The sequence below is a fragment of the Cyanistes caeruleus genome, chromosome 8 (genome assembly GCF_971803275.1).
Source record: "Cyanistes caeruleus chromosome 8, bCyaCae1.hap1.1, whole genome shotgun sequence".
Taxonomy (NCBI): domain Eukaryota; kingdom Metazoa; phylum Chordata; class Aves; order Passeriformes; family Paridae; genus Cyanistes; species Cyanistes caeruleus.
The window spans coordinates 36,807,672-36,831,558 of NC_141708.1; the positions used below are offsets into that span (position 1 = coordinate 36,807,672).

The window sequence follows — 23,887 nt, forward strand, 5'->3', positions numbered from 1 at the left end:
ATGGCTGGAGCCCTTGGAACTGGGGAACTGAAGACACTAAGATTTTCATTTTATGCTCTATTTGAAAAATCATATGCATTGCCCATCGTTATGGAATAACTTCTTACAGCTGACAGAAAAGTGCATTGTTTGTATGCCAGCTAAAGCTCCCCAAAATCAGCTCAAGCTTTAAATTAAATATAATATTGAATTCAATAATGCTCAATATTTAGACTGAAATGCAGCATTTTCTGATTCTCCTGCCTGGAGAGAAGCATTTCTTGCATTATTTAGTATTTGTCTGATGGAGATGCCAAGGCAAGCTGCAGATGTATCTCCATTAATTGATCAATATTGTGTTGTATTTCATTTGGTTCTTTTATCAGGTCGATACAGCAGAACAATTTGTTTGCTCCATGGAAAACTGCACTGTATAGGCTGCCAGATAGGAAAAGAAAATGGGAAAAATCCTCCAGCACTCCTTTGAATTCCATGAGAGGTGAATTTTGCTCACGGTCTGGGCATCTTATGGTGAGGTGTTTAATGTTCCAGATTGCTTAGTTACACAGCAGGAGAATGGGAGGCTTTCTCCAGGACAGTAAATTATAATTAAAGAGCACATTAATTACCAAACCACAGAACATCTTTTATCTAGTCTTGCCAATACCTACAATATCGGGCTGGGAAATCTTCTTGATACTTTTAAAACAAGTATTTTAATTTCATCAGCCATATGTTTCTTGTGCTCCCCAACACTTGGGGAATAATGTGATCCCATCTGTGCATTACTGCTCAGAATTGTCCATCTTTCTTTGGAACCCATGAGCCAAAAGTTAGGAAAAGTCATTCCCTTTGCAGGTTTTTGTTGCAGAGCTTTATCCAGCAGAGCTTTTTGTGTAAAAAGCTGCTGAAACTCAGTTCTATTAAACAAAAAATTACGTTCTTCAAAATAATTTAGAAATCTCTGCAGTATGTGAGGCACCACTAAAGGTTGATATTGCTCATTCTTGAGAGAAACACCTCTTTTTGTGCTTCTTGTTAGATTGATACTTAAAATGAAGAAATGAATCAAACATTTATTAAAATAGTCATAAAAATTAACTTGTAATGAAGATATTTGAATCCCCCCACAACTCTGCTATTCTGTGTTACAGAAAACACTGCCACCATTTTACACTCCCACAGCCCAGGTAACCTTTAGGTCATAATATTTACCAAACAGCCACTATAGGCTTGATAAATAATCATCTTTTCCAACCTAAATGAGTCTGTGTTTCAGTTCTCTGACTGTATTTCCTGATCCCTGGAGCTGTTTCCCAGTTTGGGGTGTCAGGGAAGGCTTTTTAGTGGTGCTAGGATTCAAAACCTTCGCTCTTTTCCCCTACCCCTTTTTTTTTTTTGGTGGGAATAACCCTGTGGCCCCCTCATATCTGTCCCTTCTTCCTTCCCTTATCTTGGCTCATTTTCTTCAAATCTTGCTTTTCAAACCCTCCAATATTTAAAAGATTGGTCACTTCCAACCTCACAGGTTGGTCCTGAGCTTCTTTCTCTCCATCCAACCTGGGCTTTTAACCCCTCCTCATGCATTCCTTCCTGGCATGGTGCAGGTAATCCGATAAAGCAGATTTCCCCTCATAAAATGCGATATTCAGAAAGGCAAGGGGTGGAGAGATGGGAATTAAATAATAGCCACGGGTCAGAGTAATTTTCTTTTTGATGGTAGTTCTGTTATTCATGGATGAGTGTTCTCAGGGATTAGTTTCTCATGGAAAATGAGCAAAATGACGCTGCCATTTTCATGTGTGGTGGTAAAGACCTAAATATTTTCCTTTTTGAGCACAAAAAAATTGGGGTGAATTTCACCTGAAAGTGTAAGAGGTGAAACAAAGTTCACACTGACTGTACAGATGCTCTAGTAAAAAACACTCAAGTGTTGAAAAGTTTCTGTATGCAACAGTTGGTTTTAATCTTGTGATGAGTTTATGTGCTCTTCTTCATAATACATTTAATTCCTCTTGAAGCTGTAGGGCTCTGGAGATTTTTGTTCACAGTATGGAATCCCAGGATGTTTGGGATTGGAAGGGACCTCATCCTCTTCCACCCCCTGCCATGGGCAGTGACACCTTCCACTATCCTGGGTTGCTCCAAGCCCTGTCCAGCCTGGCCTGTAATCAAATACATTTTAAAAATTAAATCAAAGTAACATTAATCTTCCTTTTAAAATGTCTGAAATTACATAATTGCCCTTTTCAAATGGTCTTTTTCTCTTCTTTTTCTCACAGATGGGAAGGTTGAAGTGACAAAAGAGGGAGTGAAGCTCTGCACCATGGGACCTGGCAAAGTTTTTGGGGAGTTAGCCATCCTCTACAACTGCACCCGGACAGCCACTGTCAAAAGTAAGAGCATTTTAGATGTTTTTTCATCTCTTCACTTGGAAGTTGCAGCCTCTTTTAGATGTTTCTCAGTGAATTCACCTCTTTAGGGCATGGATTTTGGTATGGAATTTAGCCACTCTGCGTTGAAGAAGATGCAGAGGAAATGCTTCATTCAGTCACTCAGGTTGGTCCTACCCCACGCAGAGGAGCCTGAAAATTATACCACAGTTTTCCTTACAATTCCTGCTGAATCTCATGGTAATTATTTTCTCATTGCTTAGAAGACCCTTTCTGACCTGTGTAGGTTTTCAAGGAAAACTCAGTAAGGCAGGCTCAGTTTTTGCTGAGGACAAGTCATTGTTTTCCCACTAAGCTGACTACAATAAATCAGGGAAAAAGAAAATCTGGATGGTACTTGACCCCCTGCTCTAAACTCCTCAACACTTCTCCTGTTACCTGTTTTCTTTTATGAATGTTCTGGGCAAAGGCTTGGCTTGCAGAAATTAAGCTGAGGAAATAAATCACATTGCTTATGTACAACTTAAATAGGTTTTCGTTAAAATTCAGATGCAGAGTTGAGATCTGGGATATAGGATATCACTGTCCTCCTTGATCTTGAGGACAAGTTTGTGGTGGCATCTGAAGCAGAGAGAGATAATAAATAGTTGTGTGGTTTTAAGGTGCTATGGGGGAGGAGTCAGAAGGGTACAGATGGTACAGAATAATCCAAACAAGAGGTACAGACTTGAATAATACAAACCTGTGGTATTCTCGTGCCAGAATAATGAGTCCCTGCTCAGAAGAAAGCCTTTTCCAAATACCTAATTGTGCTTCACAAAGAGAGAAAGGAAAGGAACAAATGGGCAGGAATGAGAAAGCAGGGACAGATAAGTGGATTATTTTCTGCAGGATGTGCTGTTCTCTGTAAGGCTGAAGGACATGACTGATGTTCTCTGTTCTCACCTGTGCAAACCTTGCCTTTACACAAGTGCTGGGTACCTCAGGTGATGGTGAAAAATTCAGAGAAGCAGCAGGTTTGTGTGATAAATACAGCTTGGGGAAGGTTGGAAAGAGCAGAGGGAAAGGTCAAATCTTAGAAAAGGCAAAGAGAAGATGGCTGTTGTTTATTTCCTCTCAGGACTGCAGAGCTAAAAGGCACCTGATCCTACATTCCCACGAGTTGAATCCCACATAACCACTCTGTTCCTGTGGCCATTCTCACCTGGCTGTGCAAGGGACTCCCACAGGGAATTATACACTGCAGGTTTTCCTGACAGTTTTCCTCTCAGTGCCTTTGCCACAGCCTCAGGCTCCCCTCCTGAGCATCCCTCCAGACTGGCACTTGACATTCAGCTCTCCCAAATCCCTCTGTCCTGCTTAAACTGGGGGCAGGGGTAAGGTCACTGTTCAGACAGTCTCAAGGAAGAGGATTCTGTGTTCCTCGTTCCTCTGGTCCTTCCCCAGCAGCATTGTGTAATTAGAGTTCTGCTGGGTTTTAATCTCTTTCCCAGCGCCAGCAAGGGACTTTGAGGAATTTTCTTTCTAGTTAGTGCACAAATCAGTGCATTTGGGGTTGTAATGAGCTTGGGGAACTGCTGCAGCTCGCCTCTGAGCTGAGGGTGTGGAGGTGTTCACATCCCCTCAGGGCATGGTATTGACTTAGCTGATCCTACACAGCTTCAAACACCTGCTTGTTCCTTCGGGAAATGAGCAATAAATGTAGGAAATCCCTAGAAATGTGAGTGGTGGTAAATACTCCATTAAGCCTGGGGATAACTTGGATCATTCCAAGGTTTATTCCCAGAGAAATGTGACTGGTGACTGTAGTGAGAACAGACACTCAGTCAGCGCTGGTGGTAAAGAAGTGTCAGGGAACATCATCCAGCTCCCATTTAGAGAAACACTCAGGGCTTCCCAATTTTCAGGAGAGAGCTTTCCATCATCTCCAGAGTGTCAGGAGTGTGTTTTGATGTGCCTGCTTGTTCTTCATTATGAGGACATTATAAGTGCTACTTTCTGAGGATGAAGCTGCAGCAGAGGTTGAGTGAAGGATGGATTTATTGGGGTGTGGAGCTCAGCGTTGCAGCTGGGCCATAATGAGGTGTCAGCTGAGTTGACATCTCCTCCTGGATCTGGGTTTTATGTGTACCCTGGCTTTGGTTTGTAAATAATAAAGATTTTAGTGTCATTATTCACTGTTAGTCTACACGGGCTCTTCAGCTCGTGCTCACTCTGCAGGAGCAAACTTGAAATATAAATCACTGGAGGAAGGGCTTTGTCTTTGCAATAGAATTTAGGAGATATTAAAATTTAATGATTCTGATCTGACTCCTGTCTCATAACGACCTCTTTAATAAGGCACTCCAGGGCTTTGAAAAGCCTGCCCCAGGAGCACTATCAACATATTTTTTCCCTATTATTGCAGTCTTAAATAAAAGCAGAGTGGGGTTTGAGTTCAAGGAGGGCCTGGGAAGAGCCCAAACTTGGGTGTTGAGGAACACCAGGGAAGGCAGGGACACATCTCCTGACGTGTGGCCTTTTTTGAAAATAAACTTACGCTTTTTGACATCTGATTTTTGTTTGGTTATTCTGTAGTGCTTGCTTTACATTTCCAGATATTAGTGGGGTGTTTGGGAGTTTTTTGGTTTGCTTTTTCTTCTTCTGGTAGAAACTGTTCAGTCTGCTCCAAGTATGGAATTGTCAAGGCTTACTGACTCCTTGATGTTCACAGATCACCTTCCACTGCACACTCAGTGAAATCCAAATCAGCAGCTAATTTCTCCCTCTCTCTGTTGATTATCCAGAGTTCTCAAGTGCCTGTGTGCAAACCTGGATACTGCTTGCAATTCAAAGCAGAACCACAGACTTTCCTCCATGGTTCCAACAAATAATTAGGTTTGGAATGAGGAAAACACCGCTTGTTATGGCTGCACCTAAAACGATGTCTCTGATCCTCTGTTTTTAAAGACGTGGTTGGAAAAATGATCTATGAGAGGTCAGCAAAAAGACAAAAAAGACAGAAACCCCCCAGATGAATTGAGGTTGCGTTTAAAACATTGCGATTCTTCATTTTGATAGCAGAAAAGATGTGGGAGGAAGTGAAATTAATCTGCTGTTAATACTGTGCAGAAGTGCTCATTCCTCTTAAAGAATAATGCGTGGAGCAAAATTTTGCAGGTGGTTCAGGGCAGATTTTGTGGAAGGAGCAGATTCTCCATCCTCTAAGGATGTTCTGCTTATTTTAGAAATGATCTTAGCACCCAAAATGGATTCTCTTGGGGGTAAAATTCAAGTAAAACCATCCCCTAGAAACGTCTCTGTGTGAGACTGATGATTTCAGGGGAGTTACACTCCACACCAACCCATGTTTTTAGGAGAACTCTTAGCAAAAAAAAAAATAAAAAAAAATAAAAAAGCAAGCAAAGGCTGAAGTTATTAAACTCTAAATTATGTAAATCCTTTTGCTGGCCCTCAAAAGGCAGCACAAGAGTCCCTCAAGCTGCTGTGCTTGCCAGCTGCACTAATTGTACAAAACCCAGCGCGGCGCAGAGGGATTAAGGCGGGAGCTCAGCCCTTCCTTGCCAAGCCTGGATGAGTTTGAATTTTCCACTGCTGTTTTTGTTTTAATGGAGTCCTGTGCACTTCTTGCTGCAGCCCCAGGAATGACAGAACTTTGTGAGGAGCTTGGTAACATGGATAATTTGTGAGGAAAAATAAGGCAGCAGTGAGTTGCCAATTAAAACTGCAGAGACTTGTTAAAAGCCTTGCAGAAGGATGTTGCATTTAGATGTTCTCCAACAATTACAGGAGCCAGGGTAAAGTTTGTTCAGCTCTCCCTAAAACACACTTTGGAAGGAAGTTGACTTTAGATACTCTGCTGTTTGATTAAAATCTCTCTGATATTACATGGAGATAAGAAACCTGGGATGGCCCAGCCAGTCTGGTGTGCCTGGTGGGAGATAAATGGAATATAAATGGATATATCCTGGGAGAAGGTAATTTAAACTCACCCTTCCACTGCCTGTATTTTTCTGTGACCTTTACAGGTTTTGTAAGTAATGTGACAAAATGGGATTGATTATTCCTCCAAGAAGATGATAATGAGAAAATGATGCTGAGGACAATGGACAAAGTGTAGCAGGCGTTCTTTCCCCCCCTCTTCTTCTTCAGGAGCATCTTCAGGATGGCATTTCTGTGGCTTTGGAGACAGAGGCACAGGAATGGGTGAAATTTTAACTGAAATTTTAACTGAGGGACAGACTAATCCAGGAGAAATAGAGAAAACAGAATGGAAAATTCATTCACCTCCTGGGATCATTGTGTACATGTACTGGTGAAACATCCCCAAGCGTGTTGGTTGCCCAGAGAAGCTGTGGCTGCTCCTGGATCCCTAAGTAGTGCCCAAGGCCAGGCTGGACAGGCTTGGAGCAGCCTGGGGTCGTGGAAAGTGTCCCTGCTCATGGCAGGGATGGGACTGGATAGGCTTTGAGGTCTCATCCAACCCAAACCAGTCTGGGATTCCAGGATTCACAAATTTCCCAGGATCTGCTTCCTATCCCCTTTTCTAAAGCCTTAAAGGAGGTGCTGAAGGAGGAGGTGGGGCAGCCACAGCTGCTCTGGGCACCCTGTGCCAGGGCCTGCCCACCCTTACAGGGAATAATTCCTTCCCAATATCCCATCTATCCCTGCCCTCTGGCACTGGGAAGCCATTCCCTGTGTCCTGGCCCTCCATCCCTTGTCCCCAGTCCCTCTCCAGCTCTCCTGGAGCTCCTTTAGGCCCTGGAAGGGGCTCTGAGCTCTCCCTGGATCCTTCTCTTCCCCAGGTGAACACCTGGAGGTTCTGGCATCATGAGCAGCTTTAAGACTGGATATTTATTTATAGGAAAAACTTTCAGTGTTAAATCCATGTTTAAAACCTCTATGGACCTGTATGGCCAAGCAGATAAAGTAACAATAAAGAACAAAGCCCTGTTTGTTGTGTCTGATACAGGAGGAGGGTGATCACCACGCCAGGGAAGTGAAGAGCTTCCGTTGTTCTGGAACACTTGTGGAAATAATTTTGTTGGTATTTTTCACGTTGATTTAATTGCAGAGTGGAATGAGCTGAGATCCCATCACTTAAACACTGTTATAAAGACATGATGACTTTCTCTGTGCAACCCTTGAAGGATTAGTTAATATTAGAAGCAGATGTCAGATAATTAGTTCATAAGAGCTCCCATTTCATCCCTTTTTATGGATGTCACTGAAAATGTTGCTGATGTTTGAAATATGGCCAGAGCAGCTGTGAGAAATGAGGTGACTGAACTTTGCTGTCGACAGTAAAGCTTTGCTTTAGGCAGAGTTTGATAAACAAGGGGATGCAATGGAATATTTGCCATAAATATTAATTTATGGGTTCAGTGACACGTGGTCTTTTCCCAGATTAAAATGCAACAGACAGCACAGGGGCTGGATTTGCCCCACAATGTATAAAATTTATCGACTATTAAATAGTCAAATATGTCTAGAATAAGTCTAGAATAAAAATTCTAAACTATTTCCTTTTAGTAACTGAGGAGCAAAAAGTCACTTGGCACCAAGACAGACCCAGAACTGATCAATTTGTGTTTCAGAACCAAAGCAACCTTCTGTTCTCTAAAGCCACTTTTAGAAGCTCCTTGGTGACATGAAATCACCCCAAGCTGCCTTTCCTGCTGTCCATGAAAGCAGAGTTTGTAAAGATTATTTTACCCATTGTAATTCAATGTTTCTTTCTGAGAGGCACTGGATTAATTTAAACGTTGGATTGATTGTATTGGAGGAGTTGTGCTTCCCTGTATCTCAAGTCCATCACTTCCAATGAGCTTCCATTAAGGGAATCATAGAACAATCTCCCTAAAATAAGCTCAAATATGGTACTATTCAGTAAAAGTTACCCAATTTCTATTGCTTCCAATGAGGGTGTAGCAGCACCACCTCCACTGGCTGATCCCTTTGGATCATGAGGATCCTGCTGCCTGAGGCAGCAATGGGCTCCAGCTCTCCCCAGCCCACATGGAACAGGAGGATTTTTTCCAATGTTAAACCTACCACAGGTTTCGTTGATGAATAATGTTTATTATTTTCCCCCCATGTCTTTTGTAGTACTGTGGAGTTATTGTGAGGAAAAATGTGTATGAACAACAATACTAAAATTATTCTTTTAAATTTTCCACAAGTATCACATGAAGCTTTTCTTGCTTTCCAGGCCTTTTTAGCTATGGCAAGGTTCAGAACAAGGCAGGGCAGCCCTGGCATTGGGTTGGAAAAGTGGAAAGCATCTTCCCCTGGTATCTGAACGTCCCTGGAAGAGAGGAGACAAAATCAGGGGAAATCAGAGAATCCCAGAATGGTTTGGGTTGGAAGGGATCTTAAAGCTCATCCCATAACACCCCCTGCCATGGGCAGGGACACCTTCCACTATCCCAGGCTGCTCCAAGCCCCAAAGTCCAGCCTGGCCTTGGGCGCTTCCAGGGATCCAGGGGCAGCCACAGCTGCTCTGGGCACCCTGTGCCAGGGCCTGCCCACCCTCCCAGGGAACAATTCCTTCCCAGTATCCCATCCATCCCTGCCCTCTGGCACTGGGAAGCCATTCCCTGTGTCCTGTGCCTCCATCCCTTGTCCCCAGTCCCTCTCCAGCTCTCCTGGAGCCCCTTTAGGCCCTGCAAGGGGCTCTGAGCTCTCCCTGGAGCCTTCTCTTCTCCAGGTGAGCACCCCCAGCTCTCCCAGCCTGGCTCCAGAGCAGAGGGGTTCCAGCCCTTGGAGCATCTCCATGGCCTCTGGACTTGTTCCAGCAGCTCCAGGTCCTTTCTTTGTTGGGGACCCCCAAGCTGGAGGCAGCTCTGCAGGTGGGGTCTCACCTGAGCCGGGCAGAGGGGGAAAAAAGGGAAGGGCTGGGCTGCTCCTCCAGCCAGGAAGCTGAGCCTAAACCAACCAGAGCCACTGTGGAGGCTCCTGCCCTGCCCAGCTGAGCTCCTCTGATCTCTGTGCTGATGTGTTCTGTGGGAGTGAAGGTCCCTGGAAGGTTTTTAGGGGCATGAAGGTGACTTTTGCACACGAGGATTTCACCCTCCTCTGCTGCCAGGGGTGAAATTGCAGCCTGAGGGACCAAGGAGCTGCCTTGCAGTTGTAGATGTTTTGCAGACAGTTCCTGTGTTGATAAAAGAGAAGCTTTTCATTATGCAGCATTCAGCATTCCACCCTTATTGCTGCTACTCCTGCCATGCTTTGATTGCTTTACACTTTGATAGTGAGGCTGTTGGTATCTTGTCTCCATTTCAGGGATGTTGTTTGAAGTGGGATTTTTTACATGGCCCAGGCCTTGTGGGGAGATGTTTCAAGTGAGGAGAAAGCTGCACAGGGCAGCTCTGTGTTACTGGTCTGATAGTTTAAAATACTGATTAATGCTACACAGCAGTTACACTTCCTGAAAGAAGCAGAATTCTGGAGAGAAGCTGAAAATCCCAGTGTGCTTTCAGGGATTGTGTGGTGTCTCATCAGACTCCCTGGCCTTTTCAGCTGCAAATGCTCTGGGACAAAACAGCTGGCATCTCTTCCATGGTATTGACCTTGTGACCTTAAATCCGTTTGTTTGTGGCAATGATTCGGTAATAATCTAATTGATGGAATAATAATAATTCCAATAATAATAATAATAATAATAATAACGACTCCCATGATGGAATCATTGAGGCTGGAAAAGACCTTCAGGATCATCCAGTCCGAGCTGTGCCTGATCCCCACCCTGTCCCCAGCCCAGAGCACTGAGTGCCACGTCCAGCCCTTCCCTGGACACCTCCAGGCATGGGGACTCCAAAGCTCCCTGGGCAGCCCCTGCCAAGGCCTGAGCTCCCTTGCCATGGAGAAATTCCTCCTGGTGTCCAAGCTGAGCCTCCCCTGGCACAGCTTGAGGCCGTTTCCCCTTGTCCTGTCCCTGTTCCCTGGCAGCACAGCCCGACCCCCCCTGGCTGTCCCCTCCTGTCAGGGAGTTGTGCAGAGCCAGAAGGTTCCCCTGAGCCTCCTTTGCTCCAGGCTGAGCCCCTTTCCCAGCTCCCTAAGACTGCCAGTATTTGCTCAAGTTTGGGATGCTGAAGAGGGCTGTAGTTTACTTGTATTTATGTGCTCTGAAGTGCCCTAGAAAAGATGGATTTCATATTATTTAAGTGCCAGTGTTAAAAGCGTTTGGATACCAAATAAATTGACAAAACTGCAGATAAGCTTTTTAATTAAAAAAAAAACCAAAAAAAACCACCAAACAAGTTCTCTGTATTGCATGTTTGAAAAACTCATTATATTTCATGAATTACATCTTCTCTGGGACTGGACTCTGAATTGCAGTGCTTTTATTTATCTTTAGGCTGCAATAAAACCCATCCAGACAACAGAAATGGTGACAACTGCATTCACTTCTCTGAAGTTATTTGCAAAACCCTTTAGTCCAGAATATCAAAGTCAGTAGTGTTTGAAATGGGTTTGGTGAAGCTCTGCTCTGCCCTTTGCAGCCTGTGCCTGACGCCCAGCTGGAGGAAATGAGATTTAAATAGTGTCTCTTTTTTAATTAACTCCAGGAATGAGGAGCGTGGGAAGAGGCTCAGCTATGTTTTGTTGGTTCTTTGTTTTTTCAGCGTAGCCCAGCGCCTCTGTACACAGCAGAAGGCGCAGGTGCCACCCTAAAGCTGTCTTCTCTTTTCCTCTGACATGTCCTGGACACCCTGGATTGCTTTTCTGATGGGAATTGAGGTGAACTCCAGACACCTGAAGCGATCTGACAGCACTGGGAACGAAGTGCAGAGATCTGAGCAAGGCAAAATCCTGACTGCCTTTGAAGAGCTAGAATTGTCTTTATTCCTTGTGTTTGTTTTTCAGCCCTGAGGTTACCCTGCCTGACTTACCTGTCATAGAGGGCAGGAGCAGAGGCTGATTAAATTCACACAGCTTAGCTGATGAGGGTCACAGGAGCTGCCTGCAGTGGCATCAATTGCCTGAGTGGGTGTGAAAATGCCACATAGTGGGTTTGTCCATGTCACCAGCCCCATTTCTGAAGGGCTGTGCCCAGATACACCTGAGTGCCCACGGCAGAGACACTGCTGGGATGTGCCTCTCCCGCCTTCCTGGCCCATTTCCTCCTTGGGAAGGCACATTCTCTACTTAAAGGCTGCTCAGCATCTGATTAGATGCTGTATTCCCTGTTGGAGGAGTCTCTTGAACCTCTTCAGAGTCCTTCATGTTCCCTGAATTTCTTCTGCCTCTGCTTTTGTAATCCTTCATCATTTCTGAGCACTGCTGTGATTCTTCCATTGTGAGAGATCCCAAATACAAACTTATTGGTGTCAGATACTCTCTGCTAACACAGCACAGTTGGCTTTGTTTTTGGGGAAATGGAGGGAATTTAGGTGAGTTTAGCTGATTTAAGGAAGCGGATGAAGGCTGCCGTGCTTTGTGTGTGAAGGAGAAACTCAGGTGCTCTGCCTGTGGTAACCAGACACCTCCCTTGATCCTGGGCTTGTGTTGGTTGGGAAGGACCTCAGGAAAGCTTCTCCAACCTCTCTCTGGGAGAGGATTTGTCAGGCAGTCGTGGCTTTGTCCAACAGGCCTTGGCACCCTGAAGTTGCCCTGACCCAGAGGGACACCTGCCTGGAAAAGAAGTTTTCCTTCATGTCCAGCCTACAACTCTCAAACTGCATCTCCTGAGCACTGTCCCGAGTTAGTTGGGAAGTTTGGGAATGGCAGCTCTGTAAGTGCCCTCCTGGGAGGGGTGGGGGGTCAGGGATCCCACCTTTGCTTCTGCTGCTCCCTAGGAGACGGAGCAGTGCCCATCTCCTGTTATTCCTGTGCACACCTCTGTGTCCAGGGATGCAGGAGCTGCTTTGGGAAGGGGTCTGAGTTAAACATAAACCCCCAATACATGCTAAAACCCTCTCTTTGGGTAATTTTGGGCCCCAGAGTGCACTTTCCCCACAGCTGGATGAACGCTGGCAGGAGGGAGGGGAGTGCATGGGAATGGGAAGTGTGGGAGAGTGGGAGAGCGAGCGCTCATGTAGAGATGACGAAACAAGGGAAAGTGTTTAAAATCCTCTTTATTCTGCATTGTGGTGTTTAGGGAAGATTTAACAGCTTTAAAGTGCTCTTCTGTTTCAGACTTGGAGCTGTTTGGACATGGGCCAGTTTGGGTGGGGACAGCAGGGGCCCTGCAGAGCTCATCCCCATCGTCCCACCTTTCCCAGGGGGTGGCATTTCCTTTTATCAGAGGGAAAAATACACCTGGAATGAAGCTCACAGTTTCAGACTGAGTTGAGATTTCTGCTTTGTTCTGGAAGCTTGATTTTGGATAAGCCCTCCTACCCTGTAGCACAGGTGTCTGGAAATCTGGGATAATTTGAGATTGGAAACTTCCTGGGAAGGGGCTGGTTTATCCCATACAATCAACACTATATGGGGATTCTTAGCTGTAAATGCAGGTAATAATTATTTGTGTGCCATTGCTGATGACAGTTTTGTGATTGAACAAAAAAAAAAAATCTTTGCCTGCCCCATCCCTTGATGTGTCCCAAAGCCAGGTAGGATGGCTTTGGAGTCTTAAAGGGGATTTTTAAAAATCCACTTTGAAAATGAAGGATTTTGAATCTTCAGAGAGCCAAATACTTCAATGTTGGTTGGGATTTTTTTTAATTTGGCTGCACAAATATTTGCCTGCTTCAAATGAATTGTAAAAGCTTTATGGTGTTTGCTTAATCGCTGGTGCGTTTTTAATTGTTGCTTGACAAACATTGTAGTATCTAAAAAGACTCAGTAATTCCCCAGCTTTATAGAGCATTGGGAAAGGAGATAATCTTGTTTTGGCTGCTGCTGCTGTAGAGTTTTTTGGGGTTTAACAGAAATCCTCCTTCCAAGTCCAGGAAGATGTTGATGGTGGTTGTATTTAACAGCTAATACTCAACTCCTGCTCCATTACTAAAATAATCCCCCTTAATTATGGGCAAATAAAATGCTTCATCACTCCATCAGCTACTGCGAGAAACTGGGAGGCTCCCAGGCTTTGCTGTGCCCTCATTTCCTCCTGGTTGTTAACAAAAGCATGGCAAGACATCAGTGATAATGTATTTTTCCCTAATTAACCCCGTACAAACATATTTGCTTCCAGGATTGCCATAAATATTTGTGTGGAATGAGTTTGCAGGCAGGTCTGGGATATACTACACAGGATGATCCTACACTGCTGTGGTGCTTCTCCCACATCCTCATAATCCAGAGCCCCAGGAGCAGCTGGCAAGGCAGGCTTGTCCTTCAGCTGCTTTTGGAGCACGACATTTGGGGAGGAGAAAAGCAGGGATGTGCTGCACTGTCTCCGGTGGGAATGGGAATATATAAGAAATAGATGTAAAGCCAGGCATGGAATCAAGCAGGCTCATTAGCACAGTGCCCCCTTGGGCTTGCTTTAATGTGTGTTTTAATGACTTTGTCATTAGTGTCTGGAAAAGAGTGGTTCCATTCTTGCTGGATTAGTGGTGGGTGCTCCTGAATCCTGCACTCCTGGGGTCGCTTCCCAAATAAATTGGTGCATTTCTAGCACACTGATGTGTTTATCACAAAGATGCTCTGGTGCTAATCCATCAGCCAGCAAAACCCCAGACTTCAATGGGTGTGTGATGGCTCTGGCTTTTTATTTTTCATTTCATTAAAATCCCAGACTGGTTTGGGTTGGAAGGGACCTTAAACCCCATCCATTCCCACCCCTGCCATGGGCAGGGACACCTTCCACTATCCCAGGCTGCTCCAAGCCCCAAAGTCCAACCTGGCCTTGGACACTTCCAGGAATCCAGGGGCAGCCACAGCTGCTCTGGGCACCCTGTGCCAGGGCCTGCCCACCCTCCCAGGGAACAATTCCTTCCCAATATCCCACAAATCTCACTTCTCTTAGTTCAGAACTATTCCCCTTGTCCCATTACTGTCTAACCATGGAAATAGTCCCTGTCTCTCTTTTCTATAAGCTCACTTTGGTAGTGGAAGGTGCTTTAAGGTCTCCCTGGAGCCTCCCCTTCTCTGTGCTGGGAACATGGGGGAGGTGGCAGAGATCCATTGACAATGCACACTTTTAAATTCCTCTGGGGAAGGTTTACAGCTGGGATCAACAAGGAAGACTGAGCAGTTTCTCAGGCAGTGAGTTTTTTTGGAGGATGTTGTATTTGGAGGAGCCAATCTTAATTTTCCAACTTCGTTTGCAAATTAAGTCTTCTTTTCTGAGAAAACAAAACTAATATTATGAAACTATCTTTATAAACAGTTTATAATTGCTTTAATCTGATAAAGGCAAAGCGTTCCCAGCTTTGTCCTTTAATATCAATTAATATCAATTTATCCTTCAACAGCGTAAGAGGAGAACCTGGAAAAGAAATGGTTCCTCGTGAAAAGAAACACTCATTTCCATATTTCTTCTCTCTTTTTTTACTGTTCTTTCGTAGCTAATGAACTGCTGTGGGTTTGTGTGGGCCATGAACATTCTGAATTCATTGTGTGTCTGCTCTCAGCCCTCACATTAGGACTGGAACAGCGTTAAGGCCTTTTAATCACCACTGTATTTCCTGCTGCAGTGGGGTGTTACAGCTCTCAGGTGTGATGGGAACAGAGAGCTGATGCACAGTTGTGTGAACTCCTCCAAACCCAAATGTTCCAGGCTGTTGGAGATGTGCACAAATAATCCTCCACAAATAAAATGTCCTTGGTGATCTCATTGTCGAGTCCCCCATGCTTTGATGCCGGGACAGGAACAGGCGTTGGTGGCTTTGGGAGCTTGTGTTTGTGTTCCAGCCTGGGAATGGGTGAGGCCCTGCCACTGGAAGCACTTCAGAGCTGCATCTCCATCCAGGAAGATTTAACCTTGACATTAGAATATATTAGAATAACCTAACATTATTGATTCTCTGCAAACTGCTGATGTTTGAGGCTGAGGTCATACCCACACAAGTATCATGGAATCTCAGAATGGTCTGGGTGGGAAGGGGCCTTAAAGCTCATCCCATTTCATCCCCTGCCGTGGGAGGGACACCTTCCACCATCCCAGGCTGCTCCAAGCCCCAAAGTCCAGCCTGGCCTTGGACACTTCCAGGGATCCAGGGGCAGCCACAGCTGCTCTGGGCACCCTGTGCCAGGGCCTGCCCACCCTCCCAGAGAACAATTCCTTCCCAATATCCCATCTATCCCTGCCCTCTGGCACTGGGAAGCCATTGCCCCTTGTCCCTCCATCCCTTGTACAGAATCTCTCTCCATCTTTCTTGTCAGCCCCTTCAGGCACTGGGAGGCCACAATTTGGTCACCCCAAAGCTTCTCCTCTCCAGGCTGAACAATCCCAGCTGTGCCAGCCTTTCCTCCCAGCAGAGCTGCTCCATCCCTCTGATCATCCTGGTGCCTCCCCTGGCCTCTCCCCAGCAGCTCCAGGTCCCTCCTGTGCTGGGGACAGCCGTGTGTCTCGGGGGTGTTGGCAGTGAGGGACCAGCAGGACACACATTCCAGGAGTGATTTGTCACTGGGATCTCCACAAGGTTTGCTAAATGAAAGAGGGAGGAATATTCCTAATCCCAGAGGTTCTACTGTGGGTTTGAGTTGAGGAATGTGCTGGTCTTGTTACACCCTAAACTGACGTCAGCAGCCTGATGCCATTTAGAGATTCCAGCATCTCATACATTCCAGAGTCTGCTGGAAGCACCCCAGAAATCCTGGGGACTCCAGCTGGGGCTGAAAATCACAGTCACTCAACTCCACATATTCTAAAATTAGGAATTTTAGGCAGCCAAGGTTAATGACATTAAAAGTCAGCCTCTGCCAGCCCTCCTCAGGAGAGTGGCCTGTCTGGGAGACCTTTAGTGGATGAATTTTGTTGTAATGTGGAGTTTTTTTGCAGCTTCTCTAACTTATTTTTCCCAAATATTTGTCAAGTTGCATGTAATATTTCTGGAACAGGGGAGGCATTAACCTTTATTAACCACTGCAGAGACTGAAACTCGTAAAGACTGACGGGATAATTAAGGCAACATCTCGGGGTGACTTCACTGCTCCTCAAACTCCATTAATTCTTACGACAGTGATGAATTTCAGTGCAGTAATAATTAGTTTTTCTCACTGTATAGAAAAACATTCTGTGAATTACTGCTGTAAATTCACTCTTTATGAGTCCAGAGACATCCGGACTCATCAATGATCCTGCAGTTATTTCCACGTCCCAAGAGATTTATGTATGTTGGAATGGCAAAGATTCCACAAGCTGGGACAAACAGCACAGCTGAGTGTGCAAACTCCTCCTGTCATGACACCAGCAAGGGAATTCTGAATGCCTTGGGATAGGCTGGGCTTTCCTCCTTGCATTGATACCCTGCTGGAGTTAATCCTGGCCACTTATTAAATTTGAGCCTTGAATAATGAAGATGTGATTTCCAGGTGAGGCTTTGGGAATAGATCCATTGGGAAAGGCTTGTCCAGCTTCTCTCTGCTCTCTTTGGGAACTGTTCTGATCAACATTAAAAGCTGATTGTCACATCCATTCAATTAATCCTCTCAGGGCTATGGATAGTGCATGGAACCATGGGATACCCTGAGCTGGAAGGACCCACAGGATCATCCAGTCCAGCTCCCAGTCCTGCACAGACACCCCAACAATCCCTCTCTGTCCAAACGCTCCTTGGCACCTTCTGGGTTTGCATCCACTTTGGAGCAGCATCTCTTCCTCCCGTCCCGTTTGCCTGCGGTTTCCAAGCCCCTGTGAGGTGTCTGTTGGAAACAGAAGGGATGGCTGCTGGGGAAGGAGCATTTTAAGACCTGTGGAGAGATTCTGTGTGTGGGCAGGCAGCAGGAGAGCCTCAGAACTACCACAGCTTTGAGCACACACCAACAAGGGGTTTTGCCAGTCTGGAATAAACCTGTAAACCTCTAAATTGCTGCAATGCAATTCCAGGTTGTGTTTGTTAGAGGAGAGAATTCCTTGCTGATAAAATCCTATGGATGGTTTATCTTGGCAGACAGGGAGAGGATGGTCTTGTTTTAAATTGTGTGCATTGATGTTGTGTGGAGATTATTTTGTGTTTTGTGCTGAGAAATTTAAATTTGTGCTGGAAGAGTTGGGATTGTTCAGCCTGGGAAGAGGAGCTCTGGGGCTGGCCCTGGATCCCTGGAAGTGCCCAAGACCAGGCTGGATGGGGCTTGGGGCAGCCTGGGATAGTTAAAGGTGTCCCTTAGCACAGGGTGGGTTGAGATGGGCTTTAAGGTTCTTCCCCTCTCCAGCCTTTCCCTGTTCCAATAATTTATATGTAATATAAACCCTTTTTGCCTATGCAGCTCTGTTTTTAAAAACAATTTTCCAGTCTGAATTGCTTTTCCTAGACTTTCTGCAAAGCCTCTGTTTATAAAGTGGATATTAAAATGGGCTGAAAATTGTTTGGTCACAAAGTCAACGCTCTCAATTCCCATGCATATGGTTCATTTTGTTCTTTAAACTGTTATTTACACACATATTTACACTATGAATGTTTATATGCAATGGCAATTCAACAAGTCCTGGGAAGGAGCTGGAATCCAAGAGGCTTCAATTAAATTGTGTGGTGCAGATTTCACAGTAGATTTGGTTAAAACCATTTTTCCCCATTTAGTTTGTCACTAATAGCTGCTTTCACTAATTACTTTTTTTTGTCTTGAACAACTGCTTGGAACAGCTCCACAAAAGCCAATTTGTTGTGTTCATCATGCAAAATATGCCACGACCAATTACACTGCATGAGCTCATATATTTAAAATACAATAAATCATCAGAACACAGAACAGAATTTATTTCTCTGAGTGCACATAGAAATTAATCCACAATTTTCCGAAGGTGGTTTTATGTCTGTGCCAACTTCCTGTGTCATAGCATCATTTCCTGGTAAGGGGGAATGGATTCAAACTGAAAGAGAATGCGTTTATATTGGATATTGGGAAGGAATTGTTCCCTGGGAGGGTGGGCAGGCCCTGGCACAGGGTGCCCAGAGGAGCTGTGGCTGCCCCTGGATCCCTGGAAGTGCCCAAGGCCAGGTTGGACTTTGGGGCTTGGAGCAGCCTGGGATAGTGGAAGGTGTCCCTGCCCATGGCAGGGGTGGCACTGGATGGGCTTTAAGGTCCCTTTAACTCAAACCATTCTGTGATTCTGTGATTGTAAATCTGATTGTGCCTTATATTTGCAGCAATGGGAATGGTGTCTTGTGAGGCAACAGGAGGATGAAGATGTGAGCAGAGAAAAAGGAACAGAGAGAGTCACGTGGACGAGTTTGTTAATGATAGATGGATTTTCCCTGTGCTCTGTGTCAAGGTTGCAAACGTGCTCCTGTAAAAGACCCTCTCTGTGCACATGTGCAGATCTGTGCTTGCCTTCATGGTTTAATTATTTAGCTTTGCATTCAGCATCTTTCCAAATGATTCCAGTGATTCATTTGGGGATGACAAATTCCGTATTTTTAGCTATCTTATTCCAGCTGCTGGGATAACTGCTGGGAGCAGAAGAGGCTGCAGCCAGTGATGCACAAAGGGGAGGAGCCCAGCCTGGCTGCCAGACACCCCCAGTGACTTTGATGGTTTTATGCTGTTAGCAGATAAATTGCAAAATGATCCCAGTGAGACAGGACTGACTGGCGAGCTCCTGATACCAGGACTAACAATATTCTGGAGTGTGGGAGCTTACCTGCTTTCATCTCTCCCTTTTACATGTGGTTTGAGCAGATTCCTTATTTTCCAGAGCATCTGGAGGCCTGCAGGACGTTTGGCATGTGGTGGGAAACCCAGTTTGTTTAGCCAGTGGATTATTTAGTTGTTATCATTGGTTTGTTTAGTTTTTATCTGTCCTCTTGCTGGAGATGTGTGCATGGGAAGGAAGCAGTGGAAATTGGGACACCCAGACCTGGAGTCACAGAAAACACAAAGCAGTTTAACAAGAGCTTTCAGGAGAAAACAGGGCAAGAGGAAGTTATTAGGGAAGGAGACCTAAATGTGAGCCTTTTTCATACGTTTAGGACAAGAGGCTCAAATCCTGGTTAGGAGTGTGGCTGTGAATCCCCTTTGGAGATTGACATTCCCCCAGGGAATTCCGGCATGTGGGCTCAGAGGGTCCCTGATGCACTAAGTGGGCTGTGTGGAAATGATGGGAATGAGCCACAGACCAGCCTCTGCAGTGGGGTGTTAAAATTACAAAATTACCATAAAATTACAAAATTACCATAAAGAAAAGGGGGGATGGAGCAGAATTCCTGCTTCAGTTGATGTTGTCCTTGTGTCCCAGCAGAATGTCCCAGCTTTTGCTCCCTGGCCACCCATGGGTTCCTCTGTGCCTTAATCCTTGTGTTTGAGTGCAGCATGTTCAGCTCCATCTGCCATGAGGGACAGCAGAGGGATGGAGCAGCTCTGCTGGGAGGAAAGGCTGGCACAGCTGGGATTGTTCAGCCTGGAGAGGAGAAGGTTCCAAGGAGACACGAGAGGCCCTTCCAGTGCCTAAAGGGGCTCCAGGAGAGCTGGAGAGGGACTGGGGACAAGGGATGGAGGGACAGGACACAGGGAATGGCTTCCCAGTGCCAGAGGGCAGGGATAGATGGGATATTGGGAAGGAATTGTTCCCTGGGAGGGTGGGCAGGCCCTGGCACAGGGTGCCCAGAGCAGCTGTGGCTGCCCCTGGATCCCTGGAAGTGCCCAAGGCCAGGCTGGACAGGACTTGGAGCAGCCTGGGACAGTGGAAGGTGTCCCTGTCCAGGGCAGGGGTGGCACTGGATGGTCTTTAAAGGTCCCTTCCCACCCAAACCAGTCTGGAATTCCATGATGTTTCTTTGGCTGAGGCTGGTGGTGAGTGGCTGGGTGTCCCACTGGGCCCTGGTGACGATGTGAGCTGGTTGTGGCCCTGGGGACCAGGATGGAAGATCCACCCTGGAACACGCTTGATTTGCACTGAGAATCAGCCACTTCCTGGTACAGCCCACTGATGCTGGTGATCCCTGGTGATCCCTGGTGATCCCTGGCGATCCCTGGTGATCCATGGTGATTGATGATCATCCATCCATGGTGATCCAAGCCGTGGTGGCCTTTGGAAGTGCTGATCTTGGTGTGCAGCACAGGAATGAGGTTTTGAGGATACGGAGCAGCAGATCCAGGATCTCCCCAGCTGAGAAAGCTCTGTCCACCTCTACCTTCCCATGGTCACGTCACTCTGGGAATTAAATTTCCCTGGGAAAAACAAGCAAAATTTCCATTCCTGCTCAATACATCTCCAGTGGCCTTGGCTCACCTGATTTCTTTTCCTTTTTTGCCTTGGCTCTTTTAATCCCGTTCATTAAGTATTTCATTAGTTGTGCTGATCCCTCAGTTAATCTGTTACCAAAAAAAGATAATTGAATTTAACCTCCCAGCACAACCCACCTTTAGATGGATAAAATTCTAGGCTAATGACTTGGTTTTAAGAATTCCTAAAATTAGGCTGTGAATATTCTTCTGTTGACATGAGATCTAAAATATTGCTCATTCCAAGGAAATATTTTTCAAATAGTGCAATTAAATGTGGTGGTAGAAAACAGAATGGTGTTGAAATAAGGAGGGGTTTTGCTTGGTTTGAAGCAGCTTGGGAATAGAAAGCATATATGGAATATTTTGGATGTTCCATCCCTATATTGCAGAGAAATAGGGTTGTACTTAGAGCTTTTGCAGTGAAGATGGATCTTTATAAGGATGAGAGAATTTCCCTAAACTGTTGCTTCCAGCAGTAAAAGGCTTTGGGAATGCAGCAGCCTTTGGTGTGGAGACTTTGTATTGCTCAAAGTATTTGCATTGCAGACAGGTAACAACAGATGAGGGGTTTCTGCTGAGTAAATGTGTTGATAAATGAGGATAGACTATTAATGAATGAGCAGCTTTAACCCTGTGTTAGTTCCTAAGGGGTGACCCTGATGATTTGGGGGAGAAGGCAGGAGGGGAGCAGGTCAGCATCCTGCAGCTTGGGTTTTGTGGAGCTGTGTGGAGTTGTTTCACTAAGAATAACTGTTGAAGTCACTCACAGGCTGAATATTTACAAGTAAATTCAGCTTCCCCAGCAGCTGGCTGTTCAAATCCCTCATGGGAGCTTCAGAAATCTCACTTAGGATATTTAGTGGGTTGTTCTGTAAAACCTGGAGCTGCACAGAATAGAACATGAAGTGTTGTATAATCCCTTCTGCTGTGGGGATTATAAAAAAAAAAGCCTAAAGCAGTCCAAATACAGACCCGGTTCCTTTTGTTTTCTCCCATCTCCAATAACAATTGCATTTTCTGTTTTATTCCACAATCTTGGAATGATTTCTGTTGGAAAGGACCTTGCATCTCACCCAGTCCCACCCCCTGCCATGAACAGGGACATTCCTCTATCCCAGGTTGTCTCAAGCCCCATCCAACCTGGCCTTGAACTTTTTTATGTTGGGAAGGAGATGAAGGAGACAGGGAAAACCTCCTAAAGCTGTTGGTGATTTATACATGTATCAATTCCCACTTCCAATATGCTTTCCCCTTCCACAGCCTTTTTACAGGGATATCCTCCTGGATGGGCTTCCATTTCTGTGCAGCACTCAGGGAATAGGAATCCCTTGCCATCCTAAATTTGATGGGCTTGCTCTATCTTTACATGATGGTTTTTACAGGAAAACGACAGTGTGGGGATTTCCCAGATTTTCCAAGCTCACTGTTCTCAAAGGAAAAGCCTCAGGAAGGGCTTTTCCACTTAGGTTACTTATTTTTAGGGAAAAATTCCTTGTATCCTCCTGGAAGACAGCGGTGAGGACAGGTCTTTGATTTCTTATTTCCCAGGAAGCAGATGCGTAGAACAATTCCTAAACCTGAAAGATGAACATTTTTGAAATGGGAGGAGTGCAGTTGGAAGGGCGGTACATGCATTTTTGGGCAAATAATACATGTATTTTTGGGCAAATATCTCCTGGCTGCCATTCATCCAAATGCCCTGGACAGGTGTGGATGGGTCAATCCCTTGTGTCAGAGATGGGCTTTAAAATGGAAAGGCAGCTTTGCCACAGGAATATCACCCTCAAAGGGAACGCTCCTTTTCCCTGTAGGAAATGAATCCCAAAGTAAAAAAGTCAGGGGCAGAGCAAATGCACCCCTGGACTGCTCTAGCAGTGGTTGTGCAGAGCAATATTCATAAATGAGGATTTGCAGCAGGGCCTGCCAAGCTCAGATGGGGTTTTTATTTGCATCGTGCCTTTGTTCAAGTGGTGTTGGCAAAGAAATGGAATTCTCCCGTGGGGCTGGCACGTCACAGCCCGATTGTGCTGCTGTGGGAGAAGTGCCACCTCTTGTCCCACATTCTGCCATGGGTAGGGACAGTGACAGCAGCTTTGGGGACATCTTATTCCTCCCACAGCTTTGGACAAGGGAAGGACGGACAGGACACAAGGAATGGCATCCCAGTGCCAGAGGGCAGGGATGGATGGGATATTGGGAAGGAATTGTTCCCTGGGAGGGTGGGCAGGCCCTGGCACAGGGTGCCCAGAGCAGCTGTGGCTGCCCCTGGATCCCTGGAAGTGTCCAAGGCCAGGTTGGACTTTGGGGCTTGGAGCAGCCTGGGATGGTGGAAGGTGTCCCTGCCCATGGCAGGGGGTGGAATGGGATGATCTTTAATTCCCTTCCCACCCAAACCGGTCTGGGAGTCTCAGTTACACCTTGAGCACATCCAGGCTGTATTTATTGTTCTCCCAGGTGATACTATCCCCCCAACATTAAATAAAAAAAGAACTGATGAAAATGGTGGGCTGTGAAGTAGGAAAAACCCATCTCCTCTTCTATTTTTGCTCGCACAGAGGCACCTTCTGTCCCTGTCAGTGTCTTTCAGTCACTAGTGATGATAAATGCAATATTTGTGCCTTTCACATGAAGATGGGATCATTCCCAGGAAGGTCTGGAGACTCTTTTATTAGAAAGTGTCCTTTATTTAGAAAGCTTATCAATAGGGGAATGGGGAATGGGAGGACATCTCTATTTATACTATTCACTATTTTCTTTGATCATTAGATGCTCTGTAACTCCATTTCCAGCCCTCTCAAGTGGCATCATAAAATTAATTGGTTACCTCTGGAAAGAGGCAGAGCTCAGGCACTGAGGGTTTGACAGCTGGGATCTCAAGATGCAGTGGGAATGCAAAACAATTCTGCTTTCCATCCCTGAGCAGGCTCTGGGAGTGTGAGGTCCTTGAGGAATGCCAGCAGCCCCAGGAGCAGCTGAGGGAGCTGGGAAAGGGGCTCAGCCTGGAGCAAAGGAGGCTCAGGGGAACCTTCTGGCTCTGCACAACTCCCTGACAGGAGGGGACAGCCAGGGGGGGTCGGGCTCTGCTGCCAGGGAACAGGGACAGGACAAGGGGAAACGGCCTCAAGCTGTGCCAGGGGAGGCTCAGCTTGGACAGCAGGAGGAATTTCTCCATGGCAAGGGAGCTCAGGCCTTGGCAGGGGCTGCCCAGGGAGCTTTGGAGTCCCCATGCCTGGAGG

The 23,887-nt window shown here is 45.8% G+C and overlaps 1 protein-coding gene across 8 annotated transcripts in view; it reads left to right on the forward strand.

The window, feature by feature from the left end:
• PRKG1 (protein kinase cGMP-dependent 1) overlaps nt 1–23,887 on the forward strand; it is a 366,718-nt gene that overhangs the window by 157,133 nt on the left and 185,698 nt on the right. For all 8 annotated transcript variants that reach the window (XM_086900026.1, XM_086900029.1, XM_086900028.1 and 5 more), the window contains exon 3: nt 2,262–2,375. In XM_086900026.1, coding sequence (XP_086756152.1) covers nt 2,262–2,375 — 114 coding nt within the window. The remainder of the gene's footprint in view (nt 1–2,261; nt 2,376–23,887) is intronic.